The sequence below is a fragment of the Parambassis ranga genome, chromosome 17 (assembly GCF_900634625.1).
Source record: "Parambassis ranga chromosome 17, fParRan2.1, whole genome shotgun sequence".
NCBI lineage: Eukaryota > Metazoa > Chordata > Actinopteri > Ambassidae > Parambassis > Parambassis ranga.
Window position 1 is genome coordinate 15,552,179 of NC_041037.1, and position 15,512 is coordinate 15,567,690.

The 15,512-nt window shown below is 42.3% G+C and overlaps 1 protein-coding gene across 5 annotated transcripts in view; it reads right to left on the reverse strand.

The window, feature by feature from the left end:
* The window catches only part of rnf220a (ring finger protein 220a), a 131,415-nt gene that overhangs the window by 13,436 nt on the left and 102,467 nt on the right, over positions 1 to 15,512 (reverse strand). Inside the window, exons 4-9 of one of the 5 annotated variants that reach the window (XM_028427054.1) lie at positions 13,442 to 13,490; positions 10,987 to 11,082; positions 8,842 to 8,884; positions 6,982 to 7,028; positions 5,701 to 5,830; positions 8 to 215 (exon numbers count right to left, since the gene is read on the reverse strand). In XM_028427054.1, coding sequence (XP_028282855.1) covers positions 8 to 215; positions 5,701 to 5,830; positions 6,982 to 7,028; positions 8,842 to 8,884; positions 10,987 to 11,082; positions 13,442 to 13,490 — 573 coding nt within the window. Of the gene's footprint in view, positions 1 to 7; positions 216 to 5,700; positions 5,831 to 6,903; positions 7,029 to 8,841; positions 8,885 to 9,046; positions 9,281 to 10,986; positions 11,083 to 13,441; positions 13,491 to 15,512 lie in introns of those variants that run through there. The other 4 variants (XM_028427052.1, XM_028427055.1, XM_028427053.1 and 1 more) reach the window with 4 other exon arrangements.

Below are 15,512 nucleotides of genomic sequence, written 5' to 3' on the forward strand. Positions count from 1 at the left end.
TAATTACAGTGAGCCTTCATACTTGAGTACAGCTCCCCGTAGTGCTTCCCTCTCCCTGGCTTCTCCTTGGTCCTCTCCAGCACCAGAACAGGGAATGATGTCAGCCTCAGTGTACTGGGCTTTGCCGTACTCCAAGGTGTCGTCTCCGTCCACATCAAGGTCAGCATCGCTGTCTGCCGCGCTCTCTTTGATACTACACGTGGCAAAACCAGTTGCTAAAAAAGAGACAAGAGCACTTTCAGTATTTTCGGACAAAGACAAAGTTGTACCATCTTGCCCACAGATTTGTCCCCGTGTGCAGGGCCATCATCATCATCAGACCACCAACACCGCAATTAATGGACAACCTGCCCTATAATCCTACTCGAGGTGCATGATTTAAAACATTTTTTGTACACAAAGCCTATTATTTTTGCCTTCTCAGAATATTCAGAATAAGAAACCATAATCTGGATGAAGACCCCCCGCCCCCAGAGACCTACTAACTTTTGGAGACATTTCAAAAGTTGAGGATGCTAAACTTAGTTCCTATAAAACTTTGTTTTTTCCAAACCAAATTAAAGATTTGCAGACAACCTGGAGATCGGTGAGGAAACAAGAGGAAGATCTGGTCAGAGACAAGAAGGTGAAGAGAGAGACAGCATTTCGACCAGGGCTGAACTGATGGAGACTGACACCCTACCCATCAATCTCTGAGAAAGAGGGAAAGTGTGTGTGTGTGCGTGTGTGTGAGTGGCACTTCTATAAACCTAGTGATGAACGCTCAGACAAACCCTTACCACTGCCTGACTGCTCCCTTCAGCTCCACTTAACCACAGAGTTGGCTGTGTGTGTGTGTCCGTCACTTAGAGGTGTCTCTTCAATGTTTGTTTGAGACTGTCTGTCCTTCTGTCACTTAGGCCCTGTCTCTCCAACCCCTTGAAGGTGTGTGTGTTTGTGTGCAAGAGTGTGAGTCAGTCTACCTGTCACTTACACCATGTCTATCTACCACGCAAAGGTAGGTAGGTAGGTAGGTGTGTGTGTATGAGTGTTCAAGTGTGTATGTCACTTAGACCCTGACTATTGGAACTGTGTGTGTGAGTCTGAAGCTGTCTGTGTGTGTCTTCCAGTGACAGCTCTGACAGCCATCTTATTTACACCTATTCCAATTTCTACAAGCTCTCAGGTGGACTAGTGTGCTGTGTGTGTGTGTCTGTGGGGGACCAGACGCAGCTGACAGCCATCGTATTTAACCCACCTGTCCCAGTGTGAGTCTCAATACTAGACTTCCTATAACAGTTGTCCTCAGTGCACTACCGTCTCTCTACACTATGGCGTCTTTGTCAAAGTGCAAATCAGCCACTAGGGCTCGTCTCCAACGTCTGCTGCTGCTCCTCCTCCCACATAATGCTGAATAAAATGATAGAGAATGTGGGCACGGACTGACTGTGAGCCTCTAAAATGCGCCACCAATACTAACCAGTTTTATGACAGGCCCATGGTTTTTAGTGATCAAATAAAAAAGACCTTTTAATTTTTATTTGGTCTCAGCGGCAGAGGGGAACATATGGGAACAATGGATGAGTAGTCTATTTCTAGCTGTCTGCTCAGCTACTGAGGCTAGTGTTTTTCCAAAACGGCAGAGGAACAGGGCACATGTCCTATTAGCTTATGTTGAAGCAGCAACAACTGATATGCTTGAACTTTCATGACCCTCAGCATGTATTAATCCTTAAGACAATGCAAAAAGTAGATTCATATAAAGCACATTGATTTTGGTACAAGGATATAGAAGTTTTGTCTGTAATTTATTATATATTATATATATATTAATTTATTATAGCATCAAAACTTTACTGTCTGTTACACACAGATTGACTGGACTAGGCCGTACATATTCTATAATGCAACCATGTTATTCCCATCTACTTTGCAACACTGTCATGCTGACAATCACATGAAGAAGTCAGTGAAGGAAGTTAGATACATAGACAACTATTTAGCTTTGTGTCCACTGATGTTCTGTTGTGAATGGGTGTGCTTTTATTGCTGTGGTCGTGGCTGCTGTGGTTAGGGAATAATCTAATTAACTGATCAAAGAATGAATTTTGTGGCTCATTGGTCATAACAAGAACTGGACATGCAGGCTTAACTGCTAAAGGTTCAAAGCAAGTGGCATAACGTGGGGCGGGAAACTGAAGCCAAAGCAAATCCTTGCATGGCATTTTATCTGATCTCCATTTGATGGTATGATATCCATTGATTTAATATCCAACATACAGTATGGTGAATGGCTAATGGGATCTTTTAAGGTTGAATATGTAATATAGTATATAGGGTTAATATTTTTTCTTATTTCTAAACCTGAAATTCAAAGCTGCTTTCACATGGCCTGATTAGCGTGCATGCACGCTGCGTGGCGTGTTGACTGTGAGCGCATGTGTGAGCTGTTTGCTCTGTGTGTGTGTGTCCGCTGCTTCTATCTGTTCCTCTAAGCAGTCTTGGCAGGCCAATCTAATCTGGCCAGGGAAAGGTCAGCCCCACTCTAACTGCCTTTCACTCACATTATGCATCGACGCCCCCTCCTCTTTTCGCCTCTTTCCTGCCTTCCTTTCTCCTCATCCTTCCTTTCTTCACCTTATTTCTACTCTTTTTTTTGTATAATCATTCCTTCTTTTGCATCCATCATTCCTTAGTTGCTTTCTTTACTTCTGCTTCCCCTATTCTCTGCTACATATGATAATTCAAAACACACATACTGACTTCTACATGGTTCATCCTGGTTTCTCATTATCTAACCATCTCCTGAATATCACTGACTCTTTAACATGCTAAGTTACATGCCTCACAACACTGACAAAAGAGACCTTCAATTTCCATGTGTGTCACTGCAACAAGGCTACAAGTGCAGATGTGAACATGCAGCCATAATCAAAGGACTCATCAGGCTGACTGGCAGTTCGGCTCAACCAATCGACTGACCTCGACAACATCCTGTTACCATAGCAATTATCGAGACCCCCTAAGAAGCACAGAGAAGGCATGTCAAAGGTCATCGCACTATCTTTCTGCCATTTACAGGTCAGAGAGGGAGAGAGGGGGAGAGGGATGGAGTAAGGGACACAGACACAAAGACATGAGACATCATCTTTGAAGTCCATTTACAAAGCAGAGATTTCTCCTCTGCTCAATCCCTCTGGACCATCTCAACCTGCAATAATCCCCCTCTTCTCCTCCAAAGTCTCTCAGGACAGCCTCATATCAACCCTCAGGATCTGTCTGCTGGCCTCCCTGTCTGCAGCTAAACTGCTACATCAAGTATTGTGCTCCAAACTTTGTGAATTTTTTCAATCTTAACAGATGAAAATAAGCAAAAGAAGCAAATCGACACATAAATAACAATCATTTCCAGACATCTCATTCAGTTCTTCCTGTATGATATAATTTATCATCTTTTTTTCATACTTATTCAGACCTACTCTTTAAGAACATGCAGAGACATGCATACTAAAATATGGAAAAATGCTGCAATCATGTCACATTAGCAGGTCTTATTGGTGTTATTTTCTTTATTCTTCTTAATTTCTTATTGGAAAATTTCAGTTTCTTACATTTAAGGGTAATAACAACACCGTATTGAAGAAATGTGTTATTTCAATGAATTGTTAGTTGCAAAAAATACATCTATAGTGCTATGAGGTGTGAAGTTTTAATTAAAAAAAATACATTTCGGATTGATTTCCGTAATTGAAAAATAAAAAAAGACTTTGACAGTCTTAAGAGTATCAAAGTGAAACACACTTAACATACTGTAATAAACTAAATAAATACTTTGACTTTTTAAAGTAGCCTGCAAACTTACATAGTAAAATGTAGTTACTCTACAGCTCAGACTTAGTCCACAGGCCACAGAAAGGCTGTGCTATGTGGGGCTTTCAAGATTGCTAAGCTGGTGTGAGACACAGGGAAGTCTTCAGTCACACAGAGTTGAATCATATACTGATCTTGTTCGATTTTTCCTGCCTCCCTCTCTCGCCTCTCCCTTGAAAGAGCCCATCCCCCTGCCTTTCTTCCTTGCACTCTCAAAGGGAGGTAAGGATGGTGGCACTTCACAGAGGAATAGGCTCTCTCTTCATCTCACCAGCTGAGGAGAACCCCCACCCCCCCACAATGTCTCTATATCCGTCTAGCCTGGCCGCTGGCTCTTGAGAGCCTGCTGGATTCAGCAGCATGTGTTAGAACCACTGAGGAGCTTTCAAGACAAAATCCACCTTCTGAGCCTTCTGCCAAGCGTGTGCGTTTCAAGTTGCTCTCCCCAGGCCACCTCAGTTATCTGTGGCACATCACAAGGCGCCCTATTAGAGCGCGGCAGAAGGGTCCTGTGTCTGCTCGTTTTAACGACGTGAAAGCGAGATGGACGGATGGAAGGAACGCCTGGGAGACGGATGGACGTGTGGGGAAGCCTCTTCCCTACCTGCGAGCTGCACTTTGTCGCGATTTAGTTGAGACTTCAACATTGATCTGTCTTGTCTCCTCTCCCAGTGAGGGGAGGGAGGCAGGTGAGGCTCAGCATGTGTGTGTTTAACAACGGATCGAACAGGGAGGAAGGAGGCGAACGGGAAGAGGGGACACATGAAAGTAGAAGCAGAGCCAAGAGAGTTTAAAAGAGCCTCTTAAAGATGACAACAACTCTTTGCCTCCTTCTGTGCACATCTGAGAGGCCTGTTTCCATCTGCCTGTTTTACACAGAAACTCTACCAAGGACACAATAGGAGGCCAGTGTGGGGCACACTAAAAATTAAGTTTAATTTAGACTGATTTTTTTTGACTAGCTCGACAGATATCTAGTTTCTTCAAACATCATGTCATAGTATATAACTGAAGATCTTTTGGTTAAATTTAGTTCTGTCTGACAAGACTAGAAATCATTTTAAGATATCAGATATTTAATAGGGAAAACAACTGGAAGATTAATTATGAAAGAAAACATTTCCTAAATTTAAGCAATTTAAGCAAATGCATTTTAGAGTTTCAGGGTTTTTTTTTTTAAGTTGGTCCTAACAAAACTTCAAAAACTTATATGATTTTACCTACATTAAAATCCCCTCTCCCAAAACTTCGTCCAGGCATTGAATAAAGTTATTTCCAGGGAGAACCAAGAGGAGAAGGTGGCAGAGAGCTAAGTGGGAGCACTGTAGGTGTGGGAGCTGCTGCTGTGCTCCCCAGTGACCAGCTCTCCCATCCAGTTCTATAATTGCATTTCTGGGCACACACGCACACACAGAGTGGTGACCAGTGGGTCAATTGCCCAGCTAAATGTGTTTTCCTTCCCCTTGCTAAGAGGGTTGTGCAGGGCTGAGCCAAGCTGAGCCGGGCTGACCCTGGGCCAGACCGCACTGCCACCAGACCGCTGCCACCATTACAGCTCCCTGGTCACATTCAACCCTGGTCTCAGAAAGCTAACAGTGCGCACACTGGACAGGAGCGCAGTAAATGATGGATGAGCAGAGGAACAAAGGAGACAAAAAGAAGCAAGCAAGACAGAAAAAAACTCCACCGGAGTCGTGACAGTCAGCCAGTCATCAAACAAGCACACAACCTGACATCACCACAGCACACTGAATGCTGCTGGATTTAAAGGACAGACAACCTACCTATGAACAGTAAGTCATAGTCTCAAATAAAACCAGCACTGAACTGTATGAGTGGGTGTGTTCGTACCTCTGAAGCCTCCTTCCAGCAAAGCTGTAGCTCTGATCCTCTTCTGCCCCGCCCACTCGTACTCCTCAAAGCCCCGCCCATTCTCTCCATCCATATCTGCAGAGTCATCGTCCCCTAAGGCACCCTCACGCTAACACAGAAAACACACACACAGTTAATCACAGAAACCAAGGTACACATCTTTAAAATACTGTATTTTTTTGTTTAGATTTTAACTCGATTTTACTTCTGTAAGTAAAGATGTGGTGGAAAACAGATACCAATAGCACGCTTTACCTGTACAGATAACCACACATAAAAAAAATTATGCAAGTCAAGGTTTACTGTTTAAAACCCGACCCGTTCTTTTGTGCAATGCATGTATTTAAGTCAATAAAACCAGTGTTCCTACTCTGTCCAAGTTTGCTGCTGCTTTACCAAAGAAAACAAAGGAAGAATTGTTTCTCAGCTGTGCTGAGACAACAATGACTGAGGACTGTGGAGCAGTTTCTAACTTATCTGTTGAAAGAACAGCAGAACAAAACCCTACATAAAAAAGAAGCAACTATTCAGTCAAGCATGCCTTTAGTAGTATATAGAAATGAGAGCATACAGGCATATTGGCCTGATCAAGAGGTTTCAGCAGACACAACTGTTCCATGATTGTAACAAGGCAATAGAGCAACAAGGCTAAACTAGGTTCTAAAGTACAGTATGCCCTGCCCTGCAGTACATTTGGGCTACAAACAATTCCCACTGTGTGGTACAGTACTGGAACACCTAAAGCGTGCTAGTGGATAGGTTATTAGTGTCTCTAGCTAGTGTAATGGACAGAGGTCAGTGAGGGGTGATTAGTGGTGATGACTTGTCTACTCTAGGAAAAGAGCGCTACCCATCTAAGACAGGAGGTGAGGAGTGAAAAGATGTTTTTAGGCTATACCTACAGGAAGACAATCTGTCACTATACATGCCAGTGGATACAATGCAACCATATCATATGGGACAAACTTTAGAGAGACAAATTGTATAAATATTTCAGTGTCTTTTAGACAGTTAATCCAATATGAGGTGACTGCAATACCGCCATCTAAAGGAAGTTAAGAAGAGGTCAATGTCTAGAGGAACAACTCAAGTGACTCTACAGCATCTACAGGAAGTTAAGAGGTGACTGGAAGAGAAGGTCCGACTGGCGGTAGGCAGGGTTCTGGGCCCGGATTGTACTACCTGGATCAGGCATTGTTCCACATGTCTACTCATCTCCTCCTCGCTCCCAGCCAATGGGGCGCTGCACAGCGGACATACCTGGCCCCCATCCTCAGGCTTCCTCCTCTTCATTTTGCCTATACGAGCTGTATGGGCACAGAGAGAGAGAGAGAGAGAAAAAAAAAGGGGAGACAAATATTTAATTTAAATGTAATCTGTGACATTTTAGATCATGTTGCTAGTCACTACGTTCAAGGTTCTTGACTCTTTTGGAAGAGCAGGATGTGGCTAAATCCTCTTCCTACTCTCTACATGGTGCTATCCCTCTCCCCCGTTACTCCTTACTCTCCCCTCCCCTTCCCTCCTGTCACAGCTTCCCCCACCACACATACACACATTTAATTAGAAATTTAACAGAGCAGAACAGCCGTCATTGCACCCTGAGTCTCTGTCGTTTTTTCTTAACTGCAAATGGCGCGTGGGGACATTAATTTTTAGCTGGCTGGGAAAGCACAGGAGGCCAAGAGGGACTGTCGCAAGGGGATGTAGGGAGAGGGGGAGGACACAAGGCAAATAACTGCAGGAGGAAGAGGATGGAGGGACGGGATCTGGGAGGGTTGAGAAGAGAAACGGTAACGGTCTCCTGATGTTAATCGAGAGGAGCATTGTTTAATAGAGAGAGAAAGGGGCTGATAATTAGGTCCAGTAGGGATCCCCCCACGCCCCCACATGAGAATGAATCCTGGTTCCACATGAAGGCAGAGAGAAAACAATGGAGGGTGACGTTAAAACTAAGTCTTCATTGACTCTTGTCATGAGCTCAGACTAATAAACAGAGTCATCTGTTGCATCCATTGCATCAATTAAGACAGGAAACACTGTATTTAAAGTAACAACCAAAGAGGTGAGACTATTTAATTCCCAAATTGAGATTACTAAACTTGATTTTTTACAGATTTTACATGACAGGAATAAACAGCCAAATAGTTTTAATGGATCACATCAGCAACAATGGTAGAGGGGGAGTTTGTAACCCCGGAAACCTCAAAAACTGGTGACAAGATATGAAAACAAATACATCACAATGGCATTTTTCATAGACTGAAATATCATTTCAGCAACAATCATAGCATAACGGAAAGATTCTACAGATTGTCAGGTGAAATACCCCTATAGAACTAACTTTTTATTATGCAACTATAACACATTTGATGAGGTGAAAATTACAACTTTTATTTCATTTATTTTTAAGGGCTAACTATCTTTTGCAGAAGACATTTAATTCCAGTTACTTCAAGTCCTGTTTGCTGTTTCCATAGAGATGTGTGTGACACTTTGTTTTGCAAACTCATTGATGTAAATAAGCCTTCTGTATTAATACTGCTGCAAGCTGGAGAGCAGGTTAAACATCTTTCAAATGACTTTGAGATTTCTATAAATATCACAGCAGTATTTGCTGTTTAACAACCTTCTGCGATTTTTTTTAAATGAACTGGTAAAACATAAAATGCACCAAACAGGGCTATTAAGAATGCCTTAGTCTCATAAAAGCAAAGGATCAACAAACAAGAACACAAAAAGGCACTATGACGGCTCTTAGGTCTAATCTATGTTCATTACAAGGGTTACCACAAGATCCCTCAGCAGGAGCCACACCTGGGACTCCATTAAAAACACACCAGGAATAAAAAGACACAAAATATATTTAACCAAATGATTAATAGATATATTTAGTGCTCATGTCTGTAACAACTTATTATTTTACTAAAGTTTGTCCTTCTCTGAAATAGTTTTTGACACGCCAGTAGATCTACATGTTATTTTCAGAAATTCCAGGGCCAAGAAACCAGAATCCAGTAATAACATTTTTAAACTACGTTTTAATGCAAATCATTCTTTTGATATATATACAGGAAACAATAACTTTCACTAATGAGATGACAGGATGTGTATACATACCGTTCAATCTCGTTTGCCTGTTTGCCCGAACTCGTAAAAATGTCTGTAGACAGAGGAGGGAAAGAAGGGGAAAGAAACATTCATTAGATAATAAATAAACATTATAATATGTTTACAAGAGTGAATATAACTTGTTACAGTGGGATTACTTTGGATGCTGAGGGCTTCTCTACACAGAGAGGGTGACTGTAAACAATACACGTACTTCTCTCTTGTTTTGCACCTCCTCCATGACTGTTAGGCTTTCTGCCACAGCTCCTTCCAACAGCCGCTAAAACTCGCTGCTGTAAACTGTCCCGCTGTGTTTTCAGACATTACATATCACCGCTAACTCAGCGCTGTGTTACAATTTCATACGGATGGAAAAGGATTGAAAGTGGCGCCCACAGCGGCAAAAACTACTCATGTCTGACGCCATGTTGGCTTGTTTTGATCATGTGACCCGCGCTGGAAACGGAAGTAGGGAAACGTCATTTGTTGCTTTGCCCCTTAGCCGCTAGGGGGAAGCAGCGAGTTTTGCAGGGACATTAGATACACAGCTCTTGTACCGACACTACAAATACTTTTTGTCTCTAAAGACGGCTACAAAAGTCAAAAATAAAGACTTTTATTCAATACTACTACATTATTCCTCCACAGTTCACTGTTTGCTGTGGATTTTGCATGAAAGAAATACAGTTTAATATATATATCCAATGTATTCAAACATTGTATTATAAATGGTCAAAAATGAAATCTTCCTTTTATTTCTTGAGAAAAAAAATGCATTAATAAAAATACGTTATTTTTTATACCATAATGCATTATTTTTATTTAGAAATTTAAAAAAAAAATCTCTTTTCAATAGTAGCATTAAAGTATAAAGTATTGTAAAAGTTGTTAAAGTATACTGAATTACTTTCCATCCCACTACCAATTGTAGGATAATGATTAATCTTTAATTTATCAAGAGCATTGTGAGATTAATTAACTGAGGCCAGATTTCTGTGTGCGGCCTCTGGTCCAGTGGGATTCAAACCCACCTGCGTCTGTTTAACGACGTGCTGACTAAAGCACCCCCACCCACAGTTATAGATACCCTCTGTCTGACGCAGCAGCTGTGAACAGGCAGCGGTTCAGTCCTTTCACCGCTGGCCCATCGTCCATCAGTCAGAGCCATCAGCCAGCCGGGCCTTCACCTTCCTCTAGTCGCTTCTCCCCCCCACCCCCTTACCTGACTACAACCGTATCATTATGATACACTCAGAGAATGGCTGCGAATAGGTCAGGTTTTCAGAAGGAGCAGAGAGGTAGACAGACTGACAGGCGGAGAGGAGGTGGCAAAGTCTGCCATTATGCTTTATTTTCATGGTGCTAAAAAGAGTCACCATTGACTTAATCATTTGTATAATATAAGGTGATTTCAGCAGTTTCACTTAATGAGAAAATCTACTTTATTGCTATAAGGTCTTTATGAGCTGTGTCATCCTGAACGTATGGATGTAACGTCTGCATGGACTTAATAGTTCTTATTTTATGGTGTTAGGGGGGAAACCCACTTAACCCTGTGATACATCATGGCCAGAGGAATTACCCCAACAAACTTTGATGAATTTAAGAGATAAAAGCAGTCAGGGTGACATCTGAGATTTAAGCAGATTGGCCTGTTGGTCAACCTAACTGCTGAGAAGGCATAAAAAACCCCAAATCTGCCATAATGTTCTGCGGCACTGTTATATGTCATCATAACAGAAATCCACCTTTTGATTCGACAGAAGTCTCATGATTTGCTATACTCTTAACAATACGCTGAGAATGTGCTTTGTAATTCTGTCCTGGAGTCATTCTGACTGAAAATAGAGGGCAACACTGTGTCTGATTCAATGGCTCCTGTGAGACTATTCCTTAAAGATCACAGTGTGATACCTGGGTAACTGGGATCTCTTACATCCACAACACAAACTCAAGTGTAATGTATGGCATACTACAAAATGGAGCTAAACAGCCATTATCAGGTGTTACCAGTGGTATAATTCTGAGTAGCTGGACCCTCCTATAACTAGCAGGCAAGAAGGTGCATTAACGACTAGAAGAACGTCTTTACTGTTAACTTTACATCAACCAAAACGTATTGTGTGTGTGTGTGTGTGTGCCCGAGTGTGTGACCTGGTATCTGTCGGAGTGGTGGGCGTCCTCCGACGACAGGGGCGAGACCACAGGAGACTCTCCCTCGCGCTTGATATGCACCGACAACAGCATTGACTGGAGGAAAGAAGAGAGAGAAATAAAATGTCTTTTCTATGCAGATTATCTCTACTTTGTCACCTCCTGACTTCAGAGGTGTTGCATGGAAATAATCAATTAACATAAGATTAACAAGTACATAAACTAAAGTGTGAAATGAACACTGTAATTCTGTATTACAACCTATTGAAAAGGTAAACCATAGGGAGGACTGGGAAATATCTACCCTTGGAGGATATCAGGAGTGTTATTGCCACAGATGCTGAGAGAGAGACATGTCATTGATGATGACTGTAACCTGCCTGACTTTGTCTATAAAATCCCTTCCACTGATTAGAGTTAATGTTTATGGGACGTTAAGAGGAGTTAGGGAAGAATGAGAGATTGGAAAGAGAGGGAGAATGAGGGAGTGAGGAAGAGAGGGAAGGAAGGAGGAAGGGTAAACATGTGAGAAGGAGGAGTGTAACTGTCTGACATTAATGGGACACTGCCTGTCCGTAAATCTGTCTCGCAACACTTTGCGTGCACACTCCTTGTGTCTGTGTCAAACACACACACACACACACACATAAAACAATATCCTCTTCTTAACCCACTCTGTGTGACAAAGACAGTCCAGGGAATTCCTCAAGTGAACAAGGAGCAGGGAGGGAAAAGAATGAGAAGAGGAGAGGAAAAAAAGAGACAATATCACTTTTTTACAAGGCTTAGTTCTGACAGGGCTGTGGCTGTGCGTGTCTGTGTGTATTTTCATGTGTGTCTGTGCTGCTGCTCTTTTGCTTTTCCCTTTTTTTTTACAAGGCAGCTATGAAATATTTGTATTTACAGTCGTCTCCTATTAATCAAGTGGAAAGGGGCAGAGCAGAGGCTTAAGTGCTCGACAGCAGTAATCTAATAATAATATGTGAGAAATGACCAACCTCCAGTGCTGCCACAGTAAATTGGACATTATGCATGGTGCTTTTATGCCTCTGTGTGCATGTGTGTGTGTGTGTGTGTGTGGTCTTTTCTTCTTCTTTCATCCAGGTTTAAAAAGGTCAGGAATCATTTACCTGAGGGCGTTCTGGGAATATGCTTAAGTTTTATCATTAGAATGTGACATTTAATGGTATTCTGCAAAGAGATTATAAATGAAGATCTTCCTGAAATTTTGGTCTTTTAAAACAACCCATTAAATCAACATGAAAAAAGATTAGCAACGAAAAGGTTGCATGTAAAGCCACAGTAAGTGGATCAGCACCTATGGGGCATATATTAAAACTCTAAAGTTGAGTATCTGCATGTTTCCTGAATATTCATTGTAAAATATATTCAATTTTCAACATGTGTGTGTGTGTATGTCGTTGAGTGTGCCTCTACAGTTATCACATGTTTTCCCTCTAACCCAATCACCTCATCTTAGCCGAGTGGGCAGAACAGCTCATGAGTAGGTGTGTTGGGGTTAATCTCCAGGTTTAACAGGGGTGGGTGGTGCGTGGCGGGTAGGGGACCACAACAACAGGCCTGTGTGCTTCACACTGGCCCTCTGCATTCTCAATGGCCAGCCACTGAATACTAAACAACAGCGGCGAGATGCGCAGTCACGGCCCCGAATGGAAGGCAAGCACTCACCCCTCAACCCCGCTCCGTCTGGCTTTCTCAAGTACAAGCCCACCCACAGCGCTGTGAGCGCTGCTCTAAGCCTGGGTCAACACCCAAAGGTGTGGGAGAAAGAAGAAGGAAGATCAAAACTACTTGAGATCCCTGAGTATTCATGTCAGATGCACATATCTTTCACCAGGTCTTAAGTCAGACCTGTTAAAGTGGTTACATTTTTATATATTTTATTTCAGTCTTTTTAAACTCAGTGGAGACTAAATGATATTAGAGCTCTGTTTGAATGGAGATGGATGGGATTTATGGCTGAGATGGCCAGGATACCTTGCAATAGAGAAGTAAAGAGGTCTTTAACATAGAGTTCAGATGTAAGTAAAGCTGCGTGATGAAATAACAAATCTTTCATCTCTCTGTGTCTCTATAATTGGAACAATCACAGTACAGTGCCTCTTGGCTCTGCTGACTGTTGGACCACAGGAGACTGGTACTTCTCTGTGTGTGTGTGTGTGTGTGTGTACTTTATGTGTGTAGATATAAGACAACAATACAGCTGATTTGCCCTCAGTGCACCAGAGAGGAACAGAGGCAGGCTAACAGCTGTGGTTTGCTGGACAGTAAAGGACTGTACTACATACCATTAAAAACTAGACATATAGTGTCACATAGATTTTTCTCACATAGTGTGTATGAACATCCACTTCAGTGTGGTATTTTGTGTGATTGAATAAAAAGCTAGTTTTTCCCAGAACAGAACTGCACTGAAACATGAGTGTGGTCTCACCTTGGGGGTTCCTGGAGTGGCTGCTCCATCCTTGGGTGAAGGGTTCTTACTGCAGAGGAGAGGAAGATGACACACAATTTAGAGAGGTTATATGACATAATTTAGTGCTGAGCTGAATCCTGTGCTTGCTCAGCTATTTCCTCTGTAAAACAAGTAATATGTGAGATTTTTACCAATGGCTCACTTGGGACCAGTTTGCCAGATACTTAGTCATGCATTCTCATTCAGTCTCCTTTATCCTTTAACCATTTACCACCGGCTTCTTTTAAAAGGATAACTGCACTATTACAGTAGTGCTCATTCTCTCAGCATTCATCCAAAGTGTGTGTGCAGAAGCAGGAAATAACAGATTTGTCTGTCGAGGACAATCAGTCCATTTGTAAACATTACATGGAGGAAGGGGGCAGCAGTCAAAACATATTTAACAGATAGACGTCACATTTATTTGAGTTGCCTGACACCTTCTGCAGCCCTCTTATTCTCAGTTGATCTGGTGTTCTTTTATTACTTGTTGCCCTCTCTCTGTTCTCTTTCCGCCTCCTCTCAGCTTCGCTTTGACTTTACCACAACACAGAGATACACTTCTCCCAGCTTCGTGGAGCGTTGCAACAGACTTGACGTTGACAAAGCGCGACAGGGTTGTCATGTTTGCTTTGAGACCCTGTTAGCACTCCAGACACTCGGACGCACGCACACACACACACAAGCTAACAGACAGACAGTGGCAGACCATGGAAGGAAGGGTGCCTAAAACTGAATTGAGCGCAACCTCTAATCTGACAGCATGCCTTGCTAGACAAGGGATTTCCTTTTTCAATGGATGGATGGGTGGGTAATAAGAATAAGAAGCCTTATTTATATGTCACTTATCTGAAAGAAGAATTTACAAAGCGGTGCACAAGGAGGCATAAGAGCAAGACAAGTAGAATATAAGACCAGTGATATATAATGCATAGCTGCACAGAGATAGGAAGGGATGGAGGTGTCAAAGTACAATGACTCATCCATCAAAGTGCTATATTTGTTCTTATGTGGTGCAGGGTGCATGCACATCATTTATGTATCTCAGTGTCAAAGTATTTAAAGGGCCACTCCACCAATTTGTATGTATGACTCACCCTCTCTCTCAGTTGTAGCTTCACATGATTCATTTGTGAGACAGTAATGTTGATGATGTCATAGAGATTATATATATATTGGCTTGTGTTGATGACTAGTGTTGACAATTTTGGAAGTCATGTTCACCAGGCAGAGATAATTAAGAGATTGAGATTGAGAGAGTGCATTGTGGGAAATGTAGCCTCCAACATTGACAGGATTGCTCAGCCTTCTTTGATTTGAACATTTAAATGTGTCTCTTCACAAAGTGCAGGTGGAGCATCTTTAACCTCTGCAATGTGTCAATAACAAAGAGAGGATGTAATTAAATTACAGCTGGTGGTGTCACTGAGAACTATAGAGACATATGAAAAAAACGACATAATGGGTGTCTATGTAAATGTATATGATGTCTATAAAAACCCCTGTGATGTGTGCATATCTATCTATATGCATATCTATCTATATATTCTCTTGCAAATGTTTGTGTGTTTTGTGTGTGTGCAGGCCTCACCGCCACCAACAAAGAGAATAAACACGGGTGACACAGTCAAGCTGCCGTGTAATGCAGGAGAATGTGCCAACACACACACACATACACAACTCTCGTACCCCTTTTCTATCTCTGTCTCTGTCATCTCTCTCTCCTTCTGCCTCTATCTCTCTTTTATTCATTACCTGGAACCTCTGCAGAGGCATCAACAATAACAGCCACCTCTACCTGCTTGTTGACAGTGTCAAACAGCGACAAGAGAAGGAGGGAGAGGGAGAGAGGGGAAGAGAGAGGCAGCCGGAGAGGACAGCAGCTGCATGCCTGCCACGATGGGAGAAAATTGCCACAGTGACAGAGGGAGTGATAGAGAGATGAAAGGAGAGGGGAAGGGGGGGGGATGAAATGTAAGGTGAGAGAGAGAGAGAGATGTGGTGAGGGAGGACAAGCAAGCAACATAAAGAAAGAGATCGAGCAAGGGGG